This window comes from Desmodus rotundus, chromosome 9 (assembly GCF_022682495.2).
Source record: "Desmodus rotundus isolate HL8 chromosome 9, HLdesRot8A.1, whole genome shotgun sequence".
Lineage (NCBI taxonomy): Eukaryota > Metazoa > Chordata > Mammalia > Chiroptera > Phyllostomidae > Desmodus > Desmodus rotundus.
Genome location: NC_071395.1, coordinates 41,603,362 through 41,628,994, shown reverse-complemented (window position 1 = coordinate 41,628,994; position 25,633 = coordinate 41,603,362). Strand labels below are relative to the sequence as shown.

General features: G+C 40.5%; 2 protein-coding genes and 1 pseudogene across 3 annotated transcripts; 2 read left to right on the top strand and 1 right to left on the bottom strand.

Moving 5' to 3' along the window:
* The first annotated feature begins 351 nt into the window (after positions 1 to 351).
* LOC128779289 (olfactory receptor 7E178) lies at positions 352 to 6,478 on the top strand. Of its 2 annotated transcripts, XM_053911752.1 has the most exons (3): positions 539 to 615; positions 3,851 to 4,062; positions 4,981 to 6,478. In XM_053911752.1, the coding sequence occupies exons 2-3, from the start codon at positions 4,041 to 4,043 to the stop codon at positions 5,904 to 5,906; spliced, it is 948 nt and encodes a 315-aa protein (XP_053767727.1). In that variant the 5' UTR covers positions 539 to 615; positions 3,851 to 4,040; the 3' UTR covers positions 5,907 to 6,478. The 2 variants fall into 2 exon arrangements, with proteins under 2 accessions (XP_053767726.1, XP_053767727.1); XM_053911751.1 differs by lacking the exon at positions 3,851 to 4,062 and having other exon boundaries at positions 352 to 615.
* A 6,412-nt stretch (positions 6,479 to 12,890) lies between these two features.
* LOC128779219 (olfactory receptor 7C1) lies at positions 12,891 to 13,826 on the bottom strand. Its single transcript, XM_053911225.2, has one exon. It carries the CDS (start codon positions 13,821 to 13,823, stop codon positions 12,891 to 12,893), a length of 933 nt encoding a protein of 310 aa, XP_053767200.1. The 5' UTR covers positions 13,824 to 13,826.
* Positions 13,827 to 20,355: 6,529 nt separating this feature from the next.
* LOC112312770 (small ribosomal subunit protein uS5 pseudogene) lies at positions 20,356 to 21,261 on the top strand (annotated as a pseudogene).
* Positions 21,262 to 25,633: the final 4,372 nt, after the last annotated feature.

Sequence of the window (25,633 nt, the reverse complement as noted above, 5' to 3'; positions counted from 1 at the left end):
TCCCAAAGCAGACTAGAGAAGAAAAACAGAAAGTTTCTCTTTAGAGACATATCTTAAATGAGAAAATGGAAATTATATCGTATTCTTGGGAGAGACAACATAATTATCTTCACATAGAATGATCAATCCAGTGAATGAGCAGACATACAAGTCAGACATTGCTTTTTTTAACTGAAAAAATTTGTCTGAATTTGTGAAATTCCTTCAACTTGGAAGTCTGAAGTGAGGAGTATAGGGGAGCTTCCTCCTGAGAAGGGGAAGGGCCAAGACCTTGAAGGTACCTTCCATTTTCCTCTTCTGTTAATAATAGCAAGTCCTCAGAGACTCAGATGACACAGACCGATTTGGCTAATTATGAGCTCTGAGCATTGAGCTCCCAAGTCCATGCAAGAACAGATCATCAGCTTCTCCTCCAGTCCTTGAAGTTCCCCGTCTCAGTCCAGTGGGCTTCACATCTGAGTTTTCTCCTCTCACATCACTGCATCAGGAGGCCCGTGATGAATGCAGCCAAACTGCCAGCCCTGGGAACAGAGCCTGAACCTCCAGTGCCCACGCAGGGCAGGGGCAGTGGATTCTCACTGCCTGGTCCTACTCCAGCAGAGACAGAACAGCCCAGTGAGTACTGTGGGGATGATGGATGGAGAAGGGGCATTTTCTCTTTTGTCATTCAGACAAATAGGAGAGTTGGGGAAACAGATGGGAGGGCACCAACAAGGAAAGTTTCAGATATTTTGGTCCTTGTACAGGCAGCTTCTGAATCTATGGAGGGAAACAAGGGTCCAATTCATTTCTGATCCCCCAGGACCTACACTCTGCTCGGCACAGAAGAACAATCTCTGTTAAACATCGAACAGGCTCTGCCTTGGATCTCAGAGGCAGAGAGTAGGCGATGTTGCTTCCACACAGCAGGTGTTGTCCTCCCGTGCTTTCAGTCTTCCAGCAGTGTCTCGTAGGACTAGACGGGAGATACAACTGTTCCTGCATACATCAATGGCACCGATTTTCTAAGAAACCTATCCATTTTCATTAGTAGAATCTAACACTTAAACATAAAGAAAAACTGTGCTGATTTTCATCAATATGAAAAAAATTGAGGAAAAGAAAAGAGAAGTAAATCTTACTGTGTGGACTGAGACATGTTAGGATTTCCACTCACTCTGTGAACAAATTACCTGGGACCTGAGAGGCTGCCTCCCCTCGCTGTGATCTGATGGAATAATATGTCATTACACCTTTCTCACGATGGTTTTCATCAATAAACCCACTATTTCAATGTGATTTCAGAAGCATGACTGAACATTTCTTGAGGGCAAACCTCTGTTAGGTGCCACGCATTTCCCAGAGGTGGGTGTTATTCTCCCATTTCTATGTAAGAGATACCTGCCCAGAGGGGTGGAGAGATCACATACACTTCACATTGAGCAGGTGACAGCTGGGGGAGTCAGTCCCTGATTCCCACCAGGGCTCTGTCCCCTCCACTGTAGCACAACAATGGTTTCTTTCCAAACCTGCTTCATCCTCAGATGAGCAAACCTGAGAGCCTCAACCGCTAATTCCTTCTCTTGGCATTGGGTGAGTTCACCTGTGAATTAGCAAAATGGGCCCAGTGGTTTGCAGGGACCTTTACTGAATGAGTGTGTGGATACTACTAGGGGTTTCTATGAATAGTCACACCTGTGTGAGCACATTTTGTAAAGGTGAGATATGGAAACACCGTTCCCCATACGAGATGGGAACTTTGATGTGGCTCTACCATGGAAAGTCTACTGCTAGTCAGACGTCAGGGAACTTGCTGATTTCATTCCTTGGCAATCATTTTTTGCCTCATTTTTCTATTGGGAAAATAAATATAGGTAATTAATAGTAAAATTGCACATATACCAATTTTCTACAACTGAAACAATTCTTTTATCTTTAAGGTGCATATCGTTAAGAAACTCGCACATGTGTGTTATGAGAGGGGCACAAGAATTTTCTTAGCATTGTCACAATAAAAATTTGAAGAATGGGGGAAGGGTTTTCAGGAACAACTATAGCGGACACCTGGACAAAACCCAAGGTGGGTGGAAGCAAGGGAGGGAGGAGGGTTTGGCTTCAGTGGAGGGGGAGGAGTGGTGGGGAGTAAATGCAGACAACTCTAATTGAACAACAATAAAATAATAAAAAAACATAAAAAAAGAATAAAATGAAGGTTATTCCACAGGTAATGCTGTGCATCATTTAAAGTGCTGAAATGTGCCCTGGCTGGTGTGGTTCAGTGGACTGACCACCAACCTGTGAACTGAAAGGTCACTGGTTCAATTCCCAGTAAGGACACATGCCTGGGTTTCAGGCCAGGTCCCCAGTTGGGGGTGTACGAGAGGCAACTACACCTTGATGTATTTCTCCCTCCCTTCCCCTCTCTAAAAATAAATAAATACAATATTAAAAAAATAAAGTGCTGAAATAAATATATGTATTTCACAGAGAAACTTAAAATGCAAAGCTGTGGTAAATGAGAACTCAAGGAACTGTATGTGTAGTATGTGAGTATTTAGGTTAGTTTTAGGAAAACTGCTATGAATATGTAAATCACTACCAATACAAAAACATTGAAAGGCAAATGCATCCACCAGATTCATGACAGTTTTTGCCTTTGGACAACTGAAGCGCAGGGCAAGATCATGCAGAGATAGGAAAAAGCCTCAAGTTTTATCAGTAATATATGTATAAAGGACCCATGGACAAAGACAAGGGTGGGTGGGAAGATTGAATGTAGGAGGTGGAGGGTGGGTAGGGCAGAGTCTAAATGGGGACAATTGTAATTGAACAACAATAAAAAATATATAAATTCTACTGCATGTATTATTAAATATTTATATTTTAATATGGGTAGTGATTAAAAGTGGTATTGAAAAGAATTGATAACATTAATACATTTACTAATTGTCTGACAATGGTTGTCTGCTCTGTCTTTATGATAGTATGCAAAAAGGACTTACGTGTGGAATTTCTGATTTAACTGGTTCCAGCTTATGGACAGCCTATCACTAAATTTTTTTTATTATTATTTTTTATTGTATTTTTTCCATTACCATTTATCTCCCCTAAATCTTTTTCCACCTATACCGACTCATTCCACCTCAATCACCACACTGTTGTCTGTGTCCATAATTTCTTGCTCTCCCTTTCATTTTTGCTCATTCCCCCTCCCCAAACCCTCCCCCCGCAGAGCTCTGATTCTGCTCTCTATCTATGAGTGTGTCTCTATTTTGCTTGTTAGTTCAGTTTGTGCATTTGATTCCACATATGAGTGAAATCATATGGTACTTGTGTTTCTCTGACTGGCTTATATCACTGATCTCTAAATTTTAAAAGATGGATAGGTAATTATAGTATCAACCAGCATTGGTAACCACTGTTTAACTATTTTACTTTTATAATTTATTTGTATTAAGAAGGGGGGATAGAATAAGGGGAGGGAAGTGGGGATGTCTGGGGTGGGGTGAGAGGGAGGAGAAAAGCAGGCAACTGTACTTGAACAACAATAACATTTAAAAAATGGAAAAAATAATTTAATTTTCTTTCTTACAACAGTCCTATAATGTCAGTTCAATTAATATACCTATTTTACAGATGAGCAAACTCCCCAAATGTTGTAATATTAGTTTTTGTTCTTTTCTCTATTGAATTTGCCAAGTTATATCATTTTTGATGTAAAATAGTTTTGATTGTAGTTTATGTAAATGTAGGTAGTATTTACAAATTAGAAATGATCAGCTATATCCATAGGAACCTAGGATGTCACACAGAGGAAGAAATATGTTGACAATGTAATGCTTCAGTAATTCATCATGTTTTGACCTGTCAGGAGAAATGACCTGAGTAGCCTTCAGGGAGCTGAACTGAGAAGAAATGCAATCCCTCTCTCAGGAAGAATTGACTTGAAATGCCTTAGGCTGGCATAGGAAGACCAACATATGATTTGAGCCTGGCTTTGTCCTCAGTTTCTCAACAGCTCATTAGAGGGTTGGATTTGATCAGAAATCAACACTTCACAGATGATGGTGGTTAGAGAGAAATGTAAGTTTTACCAGCCACAATGAACAAAAACAGTAAAGTGCAAACTGAAGCTCAGATGTTTCTCTGAGATTGTGTATCACTGATAGATAATAAGTTTCACAAAGAAAAATGAGTACAGAGTACTCATGAAAGTGAATTACTATTTAATCATCAGTGCATTGTAAACTAACACCATCTTTAGGATCAGGGGTGCTGTATGATTTTGTGCATTTCAAAGACATGTGTTTCAAAATGTGAAGTCCACCAAGGTCAAAAATATACATCTCTGAGTTACAGTTGAAGGACATTGACCAGACAACCCTCACACTTGAGCGAACAATTATCTCCAAGGACGATGGATGTCCTAAATCCAAGTAAAGATGAAAACCCTTGAAGATATTGCCATACAAAAACATATCTGCTTATGAATATTTTATTTTAAGTTAGAATATAGTTAAAGTGGTTTTAGCTCTTCAAGACTAATTCTAAATTAAGGGAATTTCTGGGACTGCATCTGAGTGAGATAAAGTGCATTCAAGTGCTTCTGAGCATCTTCTAATTAAGAGGATTTTTTCTTAGGAAACAATATGTCCCATTCCATATTTTTACTTTCAAAATAGAAGGGTGATATTTTGCTCTGTTGATGGGATTTTTTAACCTCAAGTGTCCTTTCTTCTCTAATATTCTTTGAGCCAGGGTCTCTAAAGTGGATGTTTATAGAAACAGGTAAACAGCCCAGACACCCACAAGGAAAGAGTTCTGAAAGAGTTCACAACTGAGAAATGCTGCTGAAGATTAAGGGGTGGTGGTGGCTGGTCTCAAGCTCCAGTGTAAATACTTTATTTGTGAATTGCTTGAATACAAAAAAATGGATGTGTCTACACTTGTTTCATTTATTCAACACTCTCTTCTTTCTCAAACTGCATCCTATCTGCATAGTACCACAGAATCGAACAGGTGGCTCCCAATTCTTCCTCCTGGGACTGACAGATGATCCAGAGCTGCAGCCTCTTCTGTTTGTGCTGTTCCTGGCCATGTACCTGGTGACCATGCTGGGGAACCTGCTCATCATCCTGGCTGTCATCTCTGACTCCCACCTCCACACACCTATGTACTTCTTCCTTTCCAATTTGTCCCTGGCTGACATCAGTTTCAGCAGCACTACGGTCCCCAACATGCTGGTGAAACTACAGACACACAGCAAATCCATCACCTATGCAGGCTGCCTAACTCAGGTCACCTTTTCTTCTCTGTTTGCAAGTTTGGACAGTCTACTTCTGGCTGTGATGGCTTATGACCGGTTGGTGGCCATTTGTCAGCCTCTACACTACCTGGTCATCATGAACCCCCGCCTCTGTGGCTTGTGTGTCCTGCTGTCATTTTTCTTCAGCCTTTTGGACTCCCAGCTGCACTATTTGATGGTGTCACAAGTTACCTTCTGTGTAGATGTGGAAATTCCTCATTTCTTTTGTGACCCTTCTCAACTCCTCAACCTTGCCTGTTCTGACACCTCTACCAATAACATATTGACCTATTTTATTGGAGTCATCTTTGGTGGTGTTCCACTCTCAGGGATTCTTTTCTCATATACACGAATTGTTTCCTCCATTCTGAGAGTCCCATCATCAGGAGGGAAGTATAAGGCCTTCTCCACCTGTGGGTCTCACCTGTCAGTTGTTTGCTTATTTTATGGAACAGGCCTTGGGGTGTACCTCAGTTCTGCTGTGTCATCTTCCCTGAGGAAAGGTGCGGTGGCCTCGATCATGTACACTGTTGTCACCCCCATGCTGAACCCCTTCATCTACAGCCTGAGGAACAGAGACATCAAGAGTGCCCTATGGAGGGTGATCCAAAGAATAGCCTAATCTCAACACCCCTGACATCTTTTTTGGTTCTTAGGCCTGAAATAAGCAGCAAGATCAAATATGTGCAATAAAAAATCCTGAATCTTCACTCACATAGTGTATATGTACCCATATGGCTCTCTGTTTATGTCTACCCAGTTTTTCCTCTTAGTACAGCCATAGTGGAATTGGGAACTTACTTATTTAGACTCCGTACTTCCATCATAGCCCATCTATGATTAGTCATGTCATTTGGTCCCTTGGCACCAGTGCCAGCCAACTCTGAAGGATCATCCTAGGTCCAGAGCTCCCTAGGGACTTTAGGAGGCCTCTGATGGGCTTCAACTTGGCTTGCTTTTCCACTGCTCTCCCTTGTTACAAAGTGTTCACGAAACCACAGAATGAGGGAACATTCTCTGCAGGACTTTCTTCACTTCAGACACCACCCACAAGTTCAGGAGTCCCAGGGCTACCCTCACTTCAGACCAGTTGGACACAATTAAGGGACTCCCTCACATACAATAATTTGCTAGAATGACTTAAAGCAAGGGAATTCCCTCAGGTTCACCAGAATGAGCCACAGAACTTAGGACAGTGCCAGAATTATGATTTCTTATAGCAAAAGCATAAAAAATAAAACTAGTCAGAGGAAGACACATGGGGAAATATCTGAAAGTTCCCATAGGTAAAGCTTCTTGTCCTCTCCCCAGGGGGCTCAGGTCCATTACCTCCTCCTGGCCACAATGTGAGACAAAATTCAGAGTCTTGCTAACCAGGTAGCACACCTGAGTTTCAATGTCCAGAGAATTTATTGAGGCTTCATATCATTGGTGGGATAAATTGAATTATATCCCATATTTTGAACTCATTCTCCAGCCTCCCTCCCCAGACGTTTGGCTGCCACCACTTAGCCTAAAGTACCAACCCTTCATATACATGGTCTCTTTGGAACAAGCAATTTCCATCTTCAGTCATCTCATTAGCATAAACTATCAAATATGGTCCATGGGATCCACCACAAATAACAAATCCTTTCTGTCACTAGCTAAATTTCAAGGGCTTAAGGGTTACCTCCCAGGACCTGGGACAAAGGTCATATCTCTCTGTCAGTGAGGACAAATTCATTCCCACACATCCAATCTTTCACAGGTGTTGATTTCAGGGGCACTACCTGATAACCATCCTGCATGCTCATCACTGTCTCTGAGTCCTTTTGCAAGGAAGCCAACTTGGGATATCTCCTTACTAATAAAATTATTTTGAGCATTTTCAAAAGACAATTCCACGGTAGTTGTTTGAATAGTCAGCCATGCTCTTAAATTATAAGCCCAGTGCTTGGCTTAATGATTGAAAAATTCAGGGAGAGGAGATGATTGAAATTTGGGGGCCGTAGTCCCTATACAAAATCTTAATTAACCTAGAGATTCAAACTGGGAGATGCTTGATACAAAAGCTGTGCAGTGTTTGAGATAATAAGATACTATAACATCTGCATGAATATTATACTTCAAGAATGTTTATTTTAATATATTAAACCCTAGAGTGTAAACAAAATATGAGTTAAAGATGATAATTTATTTGGCCTCTGTCATCCTCTTGAAATTTTTATTTTTGATTTATACAGTTTTTAATTAAAACTGCTCTTAATAGAACACCAAACAGTAGATTTAGACTAATCTGCATACTTTCCGGGGTTTCAGAATCAACCAGCGTTATAAATCCAATACACCATCAGAATTTACTTTAGAAATCCACGTGGCTTTCTCCTTAAGTTTTTGGATTGACTTGTCTATGTGTTTCAAGGAACTAGTGTACTTAGAGTAGCAATATTATTAGCAATTTTACAAACGACTTCTCTTTGTGGAAGAGATATACTGGATGAAAATATTTCCTTGAAGCAGTAAGATTGCTCATATAAAAAAAACTTGGCTAGAAGATAGTTTCAAGTAGATATTCAAAACGATTGAGAAATTATATATTTGCCTCACATTATTCTCTTGAAATTTTTTAGAGGCCCTAAGTTCCAATCAGAAGCACCCACTTGGCCCTGATTTTTGTGCCACGTTTGGTCAGGTTCCCCTGATTCTGGTTGTTTAGATTCAGAAGGCACTGAGGACAATGTTAATTATAGTGTCTGACGCTAGGGATACTGCTGTCCTCCTGGGAAGAGGAGATGCCTAAGGGCCTGAGGAAGGTTCCAAGTCTTGTCTGTTAGAACACAGAGATGCACAGACAGGTGACCTCAAAGAGTGGAAGGAGCTTTAACTGCGAGCTAGCTGACATGCTACTTAACTCCTTTCCTGTTTCCTCTCTCAAAATTTACAAGAGTATAGCTGCTCAGATTTTCTGGTGAGAAATCTATGTTCTTCAGGTCACTCAGATCCCCCAAGTTTTGTCATTTTAGTTTTCTTTCTTCTTTCCTTATACCAAAGCCATTAATTCATCTTAGCAACATAGCCTTAGTTACATGGTTTGCATTACTGACTCTTCCAAAACAGTTCATATAAACCTGTTGCTCTTGCAAGAGTGTCCTAAAAGGCTTCTGAATGTTCACTTTCTCCCCCTTCACATGGCAACCAAGTTACTTTTTTCAGCTGTAATCAAAACTTTGACTTCTCTGCTTAGATAACCTTCCAGTTGTTTTCTGTTATTTCTAGAATAAAATTTGAACTGCTTGCCAAAGTCTTTAAACCCTTCATGGTGTATTCTTTTCAATCCCTTTCCAACTCCCTCACTGGTCGCTGGTCCATTTGTAGGCATTACCCTGGGAGCTTATACATGCTAAATTTCAGGCCCTGCTCCAGAGCTGCTGAATCAGAACCTCTGTGGCTGGAACCTGTTACAGGAGATTCTGTTGCATGCTAAATTTGTTTACACGTATTGTCTTTCTTGCAGTTCTTCAACCAGACCATGTTCTTTGTAACCTAAAGACCATTAAACTTAATTATCTATGTTTAGAATGTTCTTCCTCTTTCTTACTCAACTTTCCAGTTAAATACCAGCACTTAAAGATGTCCAAATACCATCTGAATTCTCCTGATGTTCTCTCCATCCAATTAGTCTGTATTCCTCCCACATTGTCATTACCTTCTGAATGAATTCACGTGTTTTGTGTATTATGAAAGAAAATATTTGTACCAGGCTTCCTCAATTACTCTGTTCTAAATTAAACTGAGATGGGTCCCCAAGAAGGTGGAAGCTGGGGAGGGAGGTGGGTTTGGATGGGGGGGGGGAGTGGTCGGGAGAAAATGCAGACAACTGTAAGCAAACAACAATAAAGTAGTGTATGAAACCAAAAAAATAAGAAATCAATAAACAAAGGTATTGTCTTGACTGAGGACAAAAAAAAAAAAAGAAAGTGAGTTTTGGTCATCTTCCAATCCAAAGTTTTTTGTGAAAGGTGATATTATTGGCATAAGCAAGCAAGACATCGGGCACTTTCACTGCCATAAAGATTCCTTGGCAGAAATTTGTCACAGAGAAATTTCTATGAAAGCTGTTGATCATGACAATGAGAAATTGCAGGAGACATAGTCAAACAGGTAGGGAGACTTCATTTAAGACTATGCAATGGGAGTTAATATGATTGCAATAATGGAGAGATTGAACTGGACTCCACTGAAAGAAAAGGCAGGCAGATTTCTAAAATGGTATGATCCCACTTATACGAAATTTCCAGAAGAGGCAAATCCATAGAGACAGAAAGCAGATTAATGGTTGTCAGGGGTGGGGGCAGTGGGGAATGACTCCTCAGAGGTACAGGTTTTCTTTAATTTCTTCATCACAGTTGACATTTAGTATTATTTTTATGTTAATTTCAGGTGTACAACAAAGGGTTAGACATTTACATAATTTATGAGGTGATCGCCTCCAGCATTCATTATAAACAGTTACTAGAATATTTTTGACTATATTTTCTATATTCATATTCATATATTTCCTATGCTGTATATTCTATCCTCATGACTATGTAGTAACTACCAATTTGTTTTGTTAATTACTTCACGTTTTTCACCCAGTCTCCCAACACCTCCACCACCTGGCAACAATGTGTTTGTTTTCTGTGTGTATGAGTCTGCTTCTCTTTTGGTTGTGTATTGATTTTGTTTTTAGGTTCCACATATAAGTGAAACATATGCTATTTGTCTCTCTCTGACTGACTTATTTCACTTAGCATTATACCCTCTAGGTCCAGCCATGTTGTTGCAAATGGTAAGATCCCATTTTTAATAACTGAGTAATATTCCACTGCATAATGTACCATTTCTCTTTTGTCCAGTTGGTCTATTTATGGGCATTTGGGTTGCTGCCATATCTTGGCTATTGTGAATAATGCTTCAGTGAACCTTATGGTGCATCTATCTTTTTGAATAAGTGTTTGGATTTCTTCAGATAAATACCCAGGAGCAGAATTACTTGTTCATAAGGTAATTCTATTTTTAATTTTTTGAGGACTCTCCAGAATGTCCTCTCTGGTGGCTGCACCAATCTGCAGTCCCACCAACAGCGCACCGGGTTCCCCTTTCTCCACATCTTCACCAACACTTGTTGATTTGTTGATGAAAGCCATTCTGACAGGTGTGAGGTAGTATCTCATTGTAGTTTCAAGTTGCATTTCTCTGATGATTAGTGAAGTTGAGCATCTTTTCTCATCTACTGACCTTCTGCATGTCCTCTTTGGAGAAATATATATTCTGTCCTCAGCCCATTTTTAAATTGGATTGTTTAGGGATTTTCAGTGTTAAGTTGTATGAGTTTTTTATAAATCTTGGATATTAGTTCTTTATCAGAAGTATCATTGTCGAGTATCTTCTCCCAATAGGTAGGTGTGCTTTGCATTTTGTTGATGGTTTCCTTTGCTGTGCAAAACCTTTTTGGTTTGAGGTAGTCCCATTTGCTTATTTTTTCCTTTGTTACCCCCGTCTGAGGAGTCATTTCAGAAAAAAATATTTCTAACAGCAATGTCAAAGAGTTTACCGCCTATATTTTATCTAGGAGTTTTAGGGTTTGGTTCTTACATTATGATCTTTAATTCATTTTGAGTTTATTCTTGTATATGCTGTAAGAAGGTGGTCTAGTTTCATTGTTTTGCATGTACCTGTCCAGTTTAAGGCAGGATGATTTTTAAAGTGAGGGAGAGCCAATAGATAAGTATTGGAAGATGTTAGCAGGAGGATGGATAATATGATTAGGCCTCATGAGTTTACTGATTGCTACTTACTGAATTTAGGCTCCTACCCTCCTCCAGGAGCTGGGAGATAGGAACTCTCCCCTTCTTGATGACTACATTTCAAAGAGAAAGCTCCCAGGTGTTTAAGAAAGACATTCCTGGGTTGTAAAACTGACAAGAGGCTGGAAGAAAATTTATCTACATTTCAAAGTGGCTTAAGAAACCTGCAGTGACAAGTTTACTAAAGTAAATGCTCTGAGGAAAAAGAGGTCAGGGGCTTAAATCAGGACTAAATCTGTTTTGAGTTTAGCTGAACTGAGGTAAATGTTAAGTCAATTGATATCCAAACTTTCCACTCTTGTTTCAATTTTGTGATTCTTGGGTTTTTCAATTTGGTCCCTTTAGTGACCTTCCTAACCAAAGCAGAGGCTTTAAATTATACTTACGAGTATGTTATGGTTTAAACTCAGATGACAGCAGTAACTGTGAGCGGCAAGGTAGATACATGGTTGAACAACAAATCCAGAATGACAGCCGGGGTCTGTGACCCACAGGGTCAGTAGTGGTGGCAACATATTATAGATGAGGAGACATCAAAAGCATTGCTTGACTCAGAGAACCCAAAATATCAATGGCAAGCCAGAAAAAGTCAGATGTTAGCTACCATGATTGAATATCATGATTCATCTTCCAGTGTCCAAACACAAGCCTGTTTTCAGACTCAAATCCTAGAGGTTAAATGGATGCAGTTCACCCCTTTTCGAGGCCAATTGGTGGCAAGGTGACTCCATTAGACTCCGTCCATTCTAGAGTAGGCAGCGATTCATGTTTACCAATGTGAGTATTCATGCATTTATGTCATCCTTTCCTTTCTGCAGTGCCTGTGAAACACCACTATCCAAAGATTTAACATCCAATTTCTCTGTGGTGAAGAAGATATGGAACTAAGCATGATACATCAGGAGATCTACAAGTCTTAACATACCCTGCATCATCTGAGCCTCTCAGCCTCATATAACTACAGTGGCAATTCTGTGACTCAATATGGCTCTCTCGAGTTGTATTGCAGTGCTCTGTCCTGGAACCAATCCTGACGACATGCCCCCTTTCAGCTAGTCACTCTCTGGACTCTTCTATTTGTGTCTCAGTGAATTCACCTGCAAAATTAGACTGTACTGAACAACTTATTAGTGCCTGATCAAATCTAATACTCTGGATGTGCTTTTTTTCTATCTCTAGTGATACAGTTTTACTGCTTATTTTGGAAATGCACTAAGCATCATTTCAAACTCATGAATAAAAGTAAAATAATTTATCCATCAGTGTATTTTCTGTTGGATGTGTAATGTGATATGATAAAATCTGAGATGCAGGGAATAAACTCTATGAGTGCAATGTTTTTGTTTGTTTGTTCTGTTCTTCACGGCTGTATTCCAGGCACCAACAACAACATGGAACATCAGAGGCTCAATAAATATTGCTGAATGAGTGACTTGGGAAGAACTAGCAATGGTTCTCGATAAATTGCAATGTGCCATAATTCTTATTCAAGTGCCCCCAGTTGGTTCCTGAAGTGGCTGTTTTCCAACTTCAGGACTAGAAATCAAAGATGAGAAGCAGTAATACATAATAGAAAGAGGGTATGCGGAGGGTAGAACTGAGAATAATAGAGGAATCACCATAAGAGGTTAAGACAAAGTGCTTAAAAAGCCATCGTAACCAAACTCACATAGAGAATGGATGACAAGCAAAATTCAATGTGATGAAGAAGTGGGATTTCTTTAGCCAACTGCTCCTCCCCCTGTCAGTTTAGAATCCCAGGATGAGTGTGCTTCTTACGGAACATAGAGTGTTCTCCCAAGAACTTTTTGCAGAGCCTTCTTGATGTCCCTGTTGCGCAGGCTGTAGATGAAGGGGTTCAGCATTGGGGTGACCACAGTGTACATCACTGAGGCAATCATGCCCCTCCAGGAAGGTGCATCAGAACTGAGATACACACCAAGGCCTGTCCCATAGAATAAAGACACCGTGGACAGGTGAGACCCACAGGTAGAAAAGGCTTTATATTTTCCATCTGCTGATGGGATTCTCAGGACTGAGGAGACAATTCGAATATAGGAGCAAAGGATCCCTGAGAAAGGAACAATGCCAAGAAAGCCAGTTACCATATAGAACACAATGTGATTGACGAGTGTGTCTGAGCAGGCTAGCATGAGGGCCTGAGCAAGTTCACAGTAAAAGTGTGAAATTTCCCAGTTGGTACAGAAAGACAGCCGCAATGTCAACAGACTCTGGGTCAGGGAGTATGTTATGCTGCTGAACCAGGACATGAGAACCAGCAGGCCACAGAGGCGGGAGTTCATGATGAGTGTGTAGTGTAAGGGGTGACAGATGGCCACAAACCGGTCATAGGCCATTATTGTGAGGAGAAAAGTGTCCATACCTCCAAACACCATAAAAAAACACATCTGAGTGATGCAGCCTGCATAGGTGATGGCTTTGTGCTCTGTCTGGATGTTCACCAGCATTTTTGGGATGATCGTGGAGGCGAAACAGATGTCAGCCAAGGACAGGTTGGAGAGAAAGAAGTACATGGGGGTGTGTAGGTGAGAGTCTGAGCAGACAGCTAGGATGATGAGCAGGTTTCCCAACACAGTGATCAGGTACATGGACAGGAACAGACAGAATAGGATGGGTTGATTCTCTGAGTCTTTGGAAAACCCCAGAAGTATAAAATATGACAGTCTTGTTTGATTTCCTGTTTCCATGTTGCTGACAAATCATCTAGATGACTGAGAAAAGAAAAGAAAACTAAATAGACATGGAGCTACTCTATTTTAAATTTCTTGGAGTAAATGACTAGACATATAACCCTTAATAACAAAATTTAGGAACTGTTTATTCTGTTATTTGGTACAACACTTAATAATGTTGATCAACCATTGTCCATTATCCTTTGAGACACTCACCTGCCTTCTTTATCCCTCTCTTAGGATTATCTCTGAACAGTTAAGAGCAACCTTGGAGCTTAGAGATAAAATGGTTTGTACTTGTTCTAACACAAGTGTGGAGCAGGAGGTCTGGTGAAACTCAGCAGCTTGATCTGGGTTATCTGCCTTCTCTGGGACTCACACAAGGGTCAGATAACCATGACTCAGAAGTGAGAAAATTTGAGAGTATCTCAAATATCTGAACAGTATTGGAGGATGAGTAGAAGGTAGGCTTACTTCTCAAATAAAAAAAAGAAAGAAAAATATTTTTACTAAATCGTAAATGACATTCACAAATGCTTAAGGCTGAATGAACCAGGGACCAGCAACACATTGTAGGAACAAGGACAGATGCTTCCTGGACATTTGTCACTTGACAAAATAGTCTTCATCTGTGAAGTTAAGGGATTGGTGAAAATATGCAAGGAAAGAAAGGCTTAAGTCATTCCAGTACTGTAAGGTACTAGTACAAACGTCATGAGCAGAATTTGGAGTTACGCCATCTGTGATGTTCATTAAATACTGGGGGAAGAGAGAAGTTGCATCAGGATTCACATAGGAGCTGGAAGGGGTGAGTCAGATTTGCACTCACAGTTCAGTGATGCTTAGATTGGGGCTGGGCACATGCGGGGACTCATTCTCAGCCCACCTACCTCTGACTCTCTTCACCTCAGGGCCTATGGGTCCTATAAGCAGACACAGAGGAATGAGTCTTATAACCTGGGACAAGGTATATCATAAAACTGTAAGTGAACTTCAGTGCTCTGTTATCAGTGTTTTTCTGCACTTCCTATTCAATAATACCCTTAACTCCACAAGAGAACACCATTGGTTGTTGTCACTGTCAGTCTTCTTAGGTATAGAAACCAACGTCAAGTATAGGGTAGAGGATCAAAAGGTACAAAGTCCTAGTTTTAAAATAAATAAGTCACAAGGATGTAATATATGTCATAGTAACTATAGTTAACACTCTATTGAATATTTAAAAGTAACTAACAGAATATTTCTTAAAATTTCTCATGACAAGAAAAAAATTTCTGTAAGAATGTGTGGTAAAATACATTAGACTTACTGAGGTGACCATTTAGCAATATATGCACAAAGAAAATCATTATGTTGTATACCTCAAACTAATATAAAGCTGTATATCAATTATATCTCAATTAAACAAACTCCAAAGCTCAGGTGTTTCTGGAATGATAAAAATGTCCATATCGTACCCAATTTCTTTTAGCAGTGGATGAATATCTTTCTTCTGACCTATTAGGAAACAGGTAGTTTGCAAATTTTCTTTGTGGTTTCTAATCGTTTGAGAGATATCGTAAGCAAATTGTCAGGACTTATTCTAAATTATCTTGACTTTCAATAAGTGTGAATTGCTGTGTTGCACTGAATTTTTTTTTTAATGAGCAGAATAAGAGAGGGAATGTGGGAGATGCCTGAGATTGTGGGTATATTCACTGGAATGTGCCGTGTGTGTTAACAGCATCAACTGCATTGGAAAAAAAGGAAACAATTTCATTTTGTCCCAGTCTATTGCAGGGATTCCTTCCTGGTCTCCAGTTTCACCTTCCATTCTTCCACACAGCTGTCTGACTGAGACTTCCAAAATGGAAATTGGATAGTATCACTCTCCTGCCTACAATTTTTGAAATGCCTTTGTGCCACCTGCTGAAATCATCCTAACTCCTTGGAGTATCATGACTCTACTCTGATCCCCCAGCTGTATTTCTCACCACTTCTCAATTTTATCCTCAATTCTGATCATTCTGAAAAGCTTTTCTTTGCCCAGATGGGCCATACTCTCTTATGTCTCTGCTACTTGTCAGGACCTTCTCCCTCCACTTAAACCTCTCCCTACTTCCTTCTCCTCATTCCTACCTGTTGCTACATACATGGCACAGGCTCTCACCTGCTTAAGTAATTCCCAATCACCTCAGTTCTCAATACTAGCTGAGTCTTAGCACAAAGGGCACTCTTAGTAATGGTTGTGTGGCAGAATTAATAAGTGGAAGAGCTTATAAAAAATATTTTCCTTTCCCGCAGCTCATCATAGTCCCTGGGTGTCCACTACTATAAAACTTTTAGCACTTCTTATGTGCAAGGAGGTTACTGTACGGAGTGAGGATAAATAAGATGTTGAGGGAGAAAAGAGAGAAATGAAGGCAGAAAAGGAATATAAAGTTGCTGCACACTAAATAGCCATGTTCTCTTCTCAGACCTGGGCAACATGCATTCCCAGTGTTGACCCCTATCAGGTCCAAACAATTCAGCCTATTTTCTCTTGTTCTTGCAGCTCACCTGGGCTCTTCACCCAGAGTAGCATCAGCAACTGTTTCTCCACAGCCTTTGTCTGAAATACCTGCATACACACCCTTGACTTTCTATCCTAATTATCCAGAGGCAAAAACAGAAGATGACTGAGACTAAACAGGGAAATGACACGTGTATGAACAGTTTCACAAAGGATAATTTCACACAGTTACTTTTCTGGGTTCATAAATGAGGACATTCATCATCTTTTAATTCCCTTCTGGAAGCCACTAACATTCACATTCTCAGTCCTTTTTCTTGCATGTGAAACTGCTAAGCACTCATCCCTGTATGAGCAGACACAGCCTCCTTTGTGTTTTCTCCCCAAACACGTGAAGATCCACTTTGCAGGAGAGAAAAATAATGGGAATGGGAAGGAAGACACCCATTTTTTCCCTTCTGGTTCCAGGACCTCCAGGACCCCCAGGACCCGGCAAGGAGAGAGCCAGGGGTTGGCAGGCTGTGGACCAATGCCCCCTCCCTCCACCCTCCCAGTGCTACTTTAAGCATCACCTCATGTTTGACGCTCATCTTTTTGGGCTGATATGCAACATCCTGGTGCAATTTCTCTCTTCTTACAAGCACAGCAGGTCCTCAAGTAACATAGTTTCATTCAATGTGATTAACATTGTTTTAATCATGTTGTCAACATTTTTTAATTCAATATTGTTTAGTTTTAAGTTGGTGAGATGCTATAGGATCTTAAACCTGTTTGTATCCATTAGATTAACCTATGGCAAAAATAGTTTGTATGTGTTTTATCACAGTCAGGGACCCATGGAGGACATTTAGGGAGGACATAGTGTTCTCTATGAGCACCTTGGAGGACAGTATTAAAATTCTTTTCATGACTTTGCTGCTGAGTGGATGGTTAAAGAAGGGGTTGGCCTCTGAAGCTGGACCATCTCCTCAGCTGCGTGTTGCTACCATTGAGGAAGAAATGTTGAGGCCATGCAATCCTTCCAAGTTAAGTAGTAAGTGTGTTTGATAAAGTACAAGAAGATTTATTTCTAGAATTGTCAAATATTGCTTCCTTGTGCCAAATAAAAAGACTGAGACAGTGAAAAATATTCAATGAAGAAATATTGGAAATGAGGGAGAGAGGCTAATGAGAGTTCACCTTGTTCTGATGGACAAAGCCAGGGGTCTGGCTGCTGCAGAGTTTGTCCTGAAGTTGTTGGAGTTCAAATCCACCACAGTGATTTTTTTTTTCTGCAGATGCAAAAGTAGCTGAACTATGATTTAAAGAGTCATGAAATGAATAATAATGGTCATCTTTAGAAAGAGTTTCCCACATATCAGAAACCCTTTACATTAGGACCAGAGGTTAGGAATCAAAAGGGGAGTATACAGCCCTGTGTCAGTTATACTTTCTACATTACTCATGCACCAAATAAATATGTCCTATTCTCTTTCTGGTGTTTCATAGTGGTGGGCAGTTTGTTGAGCCATACCAGCTAATAGAGAGTTGACTAGGCCAGTTTTCAGACACCAAAGAACTCCTGGAAGGCACTTAGCAAGAAGGACTCATTAGGGACAGGCTAAGTGTCAGCTATTGGGTGTGGTTGTCAACCTCAGAGAGCCCACCTTCCAGAGAATGATGCACATCAGGTCATTGTAATACAGTGACTTAAATGGTGGGATAAGGGCTGTCTGGAGAGTGGGACTCTGAGAGAAGTCCCAAATGCAGCCTGGAGTGATGGAGTCAGGGAAGAATCCCTGGAGGAAGACATCCCTGGGCAGAAGTTAACAGGTGGACTGTTGAATATGGGCTCTCCTGGCAGAGAAGTAAGCCGGAGAAAGACCATGAACAAGATGCAGCATGGGTCAGAGTGCTTTTAGCCATTAGGTGAAGCACACTGTGGGGTACAGGGACAGTGGAGAATTAGGACAAAGAGGTGACCACATCTCTGGGAACTTGAAAAGAATAATGGAGAAAGTTTGAGGCTGTGGAGGAAGTGCAACCAAAGGAGGGGCATGATTTGTATCACAATTCTCCCTGGTGTCTGGAGTAAAGATGGATTTAAAGCAGACAAAGCTAAGGTCAAAGGAAATGGGATGGTGAATTCTTGTATCATTCAGGTTGAAGAACCAAGTCACTTGTTTAAAGAAGAGGAACAACAATCACAAAAGATGAAGAACTAATTTTGGTCTTGCTAATGACTCCATATTCCTTGTTAAGGATGGGATCTGGCACCCAAGTGTGGTCAGGGGAAACTATGGGAAATGGACATGCCAGTTCTAGGGTTTGCCAGAATTCCCAGAACCAAAGGGTAAGATGTCAATAGGGACTAGATGTTGGACTTTCGTACATCCTCTAGTTTCTCTCAGCCACCTCACCCCGGTCTTCATACACTGTGGCCCTAGATGCTAGGGACCTCAGACTCTTCCTTTTTGAAGCTTCCTAATAAGGACCATGAATAAGGGTGAAGTAGGAGGAGAAACACAGATCTTTTTTGAGAAATGAGATGTTCCCAAGTAAGCGAGTCTGGAAAAATATTAAGAATGTTTTGTCTACACTGAGTGAAGACAGAGGCTCCGAGTTCTTGGTTTGGGTAGCAAGGGAAAAGAAGAAGAAGAGATGAGGACTTTACTGTAAAGGACCTAAAACCTTATTAGCACCTCTTGGCATCCATTTGCACAGCAAAGATTAGTGACTGTACCTCTACATAGCATGGTTGTCAGAAGTGCGATGATGTCAGAGGGGACAGGGGTGTTAGCCTCTGCCTCCCCACTCTCATAACTCATCGACTGTCTAGCCAAGTATCATGTAACTGAAGTAAATCTCATCATGCAATGGCAGCTTCAAATAGGAGTCTAGCCATTCACCCTTCCAAGCAAGTGTCCTTTAGAGCTCATTCTCCATAGACAGCACAGGGTTTTCCCTGTCCTGTGCTCAATACACTATTAACGCCATTAGTAACTCCACACCTAATTTTCCTACTTCCTACAACAGTTACTGGGCTCCTCAGGGTTGACAGTGTGAATCTTGTTTTTTCATGGAAGGTGGTTGATGAAAAACAAAAGTCTGTCTTCCATAATAACAAGGATACAGAGTCAGCCATGTGGGCTAGGGCCTGGCTGTTTTCTCCTGGAGAGGCATGAGTTTCTGTGGTCGGGCACATGAGAGCCTTGGTGACTATAAGTTATTATGTTACAGGTTATTGGACTCTGGAGGCAAATTCCCCTGTGATACTTGTTAGACAAATCGATCAATGGGTCTTTGATTCTCTGATCAGGTGACTCCTCAGGGGCAGGGTGACAAAAGAAGGGGTCTCTGCCTTGCCAATTCTTTATCCCTGGGAGACTAACAGTGGGACCAGCTGTGAATTTTTTCTCTTGGATCTCTTTCCTCTGGGAAGAATCTCTCTACTTCTCTAGTCTTCCTTGGATCTCCTCTTGAGAACAGTGTTATCATTTCCTGGTTTGTAGTTTCCTCATTGGATAGATGGCTGAGTAGCAAAGACTCCCAGGATTCACTAGGAGATGGTTCTCCAACTTTATCTTGCACCAAGGTGACCTTGAGGATGTGTTAGAGCAGATTTCGGAATCCCATCCCCCAATTTCTGCCTTTGTTGTCCTGAGTTTGGATCTGACAATTTGGAATTTTCACACATTTCAAATTTTGCTTGTCCCTATGACAATCTATTTAGACTCATTGCCCTGAAGCAATGTTTTATAATTTTACCATTATGAAAACTATTATCTGAGGCTTTTGTCAATAGATATCCTCCCAGACTTATACTTTTGCTAGACTCATCTAGTCAACATCTCCAGGGGGATAGCCCAATAATCTACATTTAAAAGAAAATTGCATTCGACTGCTGGGATTATACCCTAAGAGCCCTGAAACACCACTCCAAAAGAACCTATGCACCCCAATGTTCATAGCAGCACAATTTACAATAGTCAAGTGCTGGAAACAGCCTAAGTACCCATCAGCAAATGAGTGGATCAAAAAACTATGGTACACTCTTTTTTTCTCAGGGAACACCAAATGGCGGATGACACCGGTGCTGCGGAAGGACCGGGAGGGCCGGGAGGCCCTGGAATGGGAGGTCGGGGCGGCTTCCGAGCAGGATTTGGCAGCGGCATCCAGGGCCAAGGTCGCGGCCAGGGTCGGGTTGAGGCTGTGGAGCTTGCTGAGGCAAGGCCAAGGATAAGGAGTGGATCCCGGTCACCAAGTTGGGCCGCCTGCTCAAGGACATGAAAATCAAGTCCTTGGAAGAAATCTATCTCTTTTCTCTGCCTATTGAGGAATCTGAGATCATAGACCTTTTCTTGGGGGCATCCCTCAAGGACGAGGTTTTGAAGATTATGCCCGTGTAAAAGCAGACACGTGCAGGCCAGAGGACCCAGTTCGAGGCATTTGTCGCCATTGGGGACTACAATGGGCACATTGGTCTCGGTGTTAAGTGCTCAAAGGAAGTAGCCACTGCCATCCGCGGGGCCATCATCCTGGCCAAGCTCTCCATTGTCCCTGTGTGGCGAGGCTACTGGGAGAACAAGATCGGCAAGCCTCACACTGTCCCTTGTAAGGTGACTGGGCGCTGCGGCTCTGTGCTGGTGCGCCTCATCCCTGCACCCAGGGGCACTGGCATCGTCTGGGCCCCTGCGCCCAAAAAGCTGCTGATGATGGCTGGTATCGACGACTGCTACACCTCAGCCAGGGGCTGCACTGCAACCCTTGGCAACTTTGCCAAGGCCACCTTTGATGCCATCTCTAAGACCTACAGCTATCTCACCCCTGACCTCTGGAAAGAGACTGTGTTCACCAAGTCTCCCTACCAGGAATTCACCGACCATCTTGTAAAGACTCACACCAGAGTTTCTGTGCAGAGGACCCAGGCTCCAGCTGTGGCGACCACATAATTTTTGTACAAGGAAAATAAAGTGAATGAACCCTGTTAAAAAAACCAAAAAAACAAAAAACTATGGTACATTTACACAATGGAATTCTATGCAGCAGAGAGAAAGAAGGAACTCCTACCCTTTGCTACAACATGGATGGAACTGGAGAGCAGTATGCTAAGTGAAATAAGCCAGGTGGTAAGGGAAAAAATACCATAGGATCTCACCTTTAACTGGAACCTAATCAACAAAAGAAAAAAGCAAATGAAATATAACCAGAGACATTGAAATTAAGAAGAATCTAACAATAGCCAGAGGGGAGGGGGGAGGGGATAGTGAGGAGAGGGGTTTTCAGGAACTACTATAAAGGACACATGGAAAAACCAAGGGGGAGAGTGGAAGCAAGAGAGGGAGGTGGGATTGACTGGGGTGGTGGGAGTGGTAGGGGGTAATGCAGACAACTGTAATTGAACAAAAATAAGTAATTAAAAAAATAACATCTTGTCTAGAATTCACCATCTTGGTTCTTCTGAATAACCATTAAATATATCTCCATATGTATTTCCATTACATATATCTCCACATATATTTCCAAAAGTAGAGATCTAAAACATAAAGCAGACATACTTCAGGATACACTTTCAGAAATGTTTTGAGAATTAAAGGGATTTTCAATTAAAAAAAAGAAAAGAAAATTGCAATTATTTTACTTTATTCCATTTTTATTTATATTTTAATTATCCATATGTATATGCCATTTTCACCATTTTTTAAAATATAGTTTTGTGGCATTAAGTGTATTCATAATATCATGAGACCATCATGACTATCTATTTCCAGACCTTTTCATCACCCCAAATGGAAGCTCTATCCCCATTCCACAGCATCTCTCCATTCTTCTCTTCCCACAGCCCATGGAAATCTCTATTCTACTTTTTGTCTCTATGAATTTGCTTATTTTATGTACCTCATATAAGTGAACTTTTACAACACTTATCCTTGGGTGTCTGGATTATCTATCTTAGCATAATGTTTTCAAGTTTCAACCATGTTACACATGTGTTAGGATTTTATTCCTTTAAAAAGATTGAATAATATGCCATTGTATATACATATGATTTTATTTATACATTCATCTTTTGATGTACACTTGAATCATTTCCATATTTTGACTATTTCTGCTATGAACATTGGTCTGCCAGAATCTATTTGAGTTTGGCTGGAGGGGTGCCAAGAGGGGAAATTGGGACAACTGTAGTACCATAAACAATAAAATATTTAAATTAAAATCATAACCATTATGAGTTTCTGCTTTTATATCTTTGGGGAATATACTTGGCCACTGAATTGATGAATCCTAAGAATCTATTTTTAAAGCATGCCAGTGGATCAGTTTTGAGGAAATACCATTATAGGACATTGTACAGAAAATTCTTGAAAGGCCCAATGACCAAAATTCTGCACTTTAAAACAAAGATGACAATAAGAGACAGAAAAAGATACTACATAATCATAAGTGGAGCAACCCAATAAAATGATAGAACCCTTGAGAACATATGCATCCAACATAGGAGCACCAGAATATATAAAGCAAATCTTGATGTATATAAAGAGAGAGACTGACAGTAATACAGTCATTATTGAGGATTTTAACACCCCATTGACAACAATGGATAGACCTTCCAGGCGGAATGACAAAGAAATGGTAGTCTTAAATGACACACTAGATCAGATGACTTTAAGTGATATCTTCAAAGTATTTTGTCCCAAAGCAGCAGAATATACATTCTTTTCAAGTGCATATGGAACATTTTCTAGGAAAAACTACCTGTTAGGACTCAAAACAAGTCTCAAATCTAAGAAGATTGAAATCATATCAAGCATCTTCGTTGACTATAGTGGTATGAAATTAAAAATAAACCATAAGAAAAGAACTGAAAAACATAAAATAATAGAGACCAAATAATGTGTGACTGAACAATGAATGAATTAACCATGAGATCAAAGGAGAAATCAAACGTTACCTTGAAAGAAGTGAAAATGAGAACACAACAACCCAAATCTATGGGACACAATAAAAGCAGCCCTATGAGGAAAATTTACAGGCCTACCTCAGGAAACAAGGAAAAATACAAGCAAACTAACTTTATATGAAAAACAACTGTAAAAAAACAAGAAAGAATTGAAAGTACAAGAAAGGAAATAATGAAGATCAAAACAGACGTAAACAAAATAGGATCTAAAATAGGAACCAAATGTATGGGAAAATATATTTGCCAATAATACCTCAGACAAGGGTTTGATTTCCAAAATATATAAATAACTTACATAGCTCCACACCAGGAAGACAGACAAGCTGATTAAAAAATGGGCAAAGGACCTGAGCAGACACTTCTCCAAGGAGGATATACAGAGGACCCAGAGACATATGAAAGGATGCTCAGCATCACTAGCCATAATAGAGTTGCAGTTTAAAACCACAATGAGATCTACCACTTCACACTGGGCAGAATGGCCATCATAAACAACTCAACAAACAACAAATGCTGGAGAGGATGTGGAGAAAAGGGAACCCTAGTGCACTGTTGGTGGGAATGCAGACTGGTGAGGCCACTGTGGAAAACACTATGGAATTTCCTCAGCAAACTAAAAATGGAACTGCCCTTTGACCCAGCAATTCCTCTGCTGGGATTATACCCTAAGAACCCTGAAACACCAATCCAAAATAACCTATGCACCTCAATGTTCATAGCAGCACAAGTTATAATAGCCAAGTACTGGAAGCAACCTAAGTGCCCATCAGCAAACGAGTGGATCCAAAAACTATGGTACATTTACACAATGGAATCCTATGCAACAGAGAGAAAAAAGGAGCTTATACCCTTTGTAGCAGCATGGATGGAACTGGAGAGCATTGTGCTAAGTGAAATAAGCCAGGCAGTGAGGGACAAATACCATATGATCTCACCTTTAATGGGAACATAATCAACAAAGAAAAAAGGGAACAAAATATAACCAGAGACATTGAAGTTAAGAACAATCTAATAATAGCCAGAGGGAAGGTGGGAGGGGATAGTGGGGAGAGGGGATAACAGGCACTACTATAAAGGACACATGGAGCAAATCAAGGGGGTGGAGGTGGGGGAGGGAGGTGGGTTCTGCTGGGGTAGGGTGGAGGGATGGGGAGAAAAGGCAGACAACTGTAACTGAATAACAATAAATTTTTTTGTAAAATTTGTACTTGGAAAATAATAAGAATCTGAAGAAGGACACTGAAGAAAATATAAATGGAAGCACATGTCATGTTCATGGATAAAAGTGTTAAGATTATTAAAATGTCCACACAATCCAAAACAATCCAATTGATTGAATATAAGATTCAATACAATTTCTAGCAAGATACCAATGGTGTATTTCACAGAACTAGAACAAATGTTCAAAAAATTATAGGAGCACAAAACACCCTGAATAGCCACAGCAGTCTTCAGAAAGAACAAAGTTGAAAGAATCACGTTATCTGATATTAAACTATATTACAAGGACCTAGTAATCAAAACAGGGTGGTACCCACAAGAAAAACAGACACATAGATTAATGGAACAAACATAGAACCCCGAAATAAACCCACACCAAATGGTCAAGTAACACCTGATAAAGGAGGCAAGAAAATACAGTGGGCTAAAAATAGTCTATTCAATAAATGGTGTTGAGAAAATTGGACATATATGTGCAAAAAATGAAACGTGACACACAACCTCCTTTTTAAAAATTTTTTTTTAAAATTTTTATTGTTATTCAATTACAGTTGTATGCCTTTTCTCCCCATCCCTCCACCCCACCCCAGGTGAACCCACCTCCCTCCCCCACCACCACCCTCCCCCTTGGTTTTGTCCATGTGTCCTTTATAGTAGTTCCTGTAATCCCCTCTTCCCACTGCCCACCCCCCCCCCCGACCCTGGCTATTGTTAGATTGTTCTTAACTTCAATGTCTCTGGTTATATTTTGTTCCCTTTTTTCTTTGTTGATTATGTTCCCATTAAAGGTGAGATCATATGGTATTTGTCCCTCACTGCCTGGCTTATTTCACTTAGCATAATGCTCTCCAGTTTCATCCATGCTGTTGCAAAGGGTGTAAGCTCCTTCTTTCTCTCTGCTGCATAGAATTCCATTGTGTAAATATACCATAGTTTTTGGATCCACTCGTTTGCTGATGGGCACTTATGTTGCTTCCAGTACTTGGCTATTGTAAATTGTGCTGCTATGAACATTGGGGTGCACAGGTTATTTTGGATTGGTGTTTCAGGGTTCTTAGGGTATAATCCCAGCAGCGGAATTGCTGGGTCTTCTTATAGCATACACAAAAATAAACTCAAAATGAATAAGAGACTAACTTTAGACTCAAAACAATAAAAATCCTAGAAGAA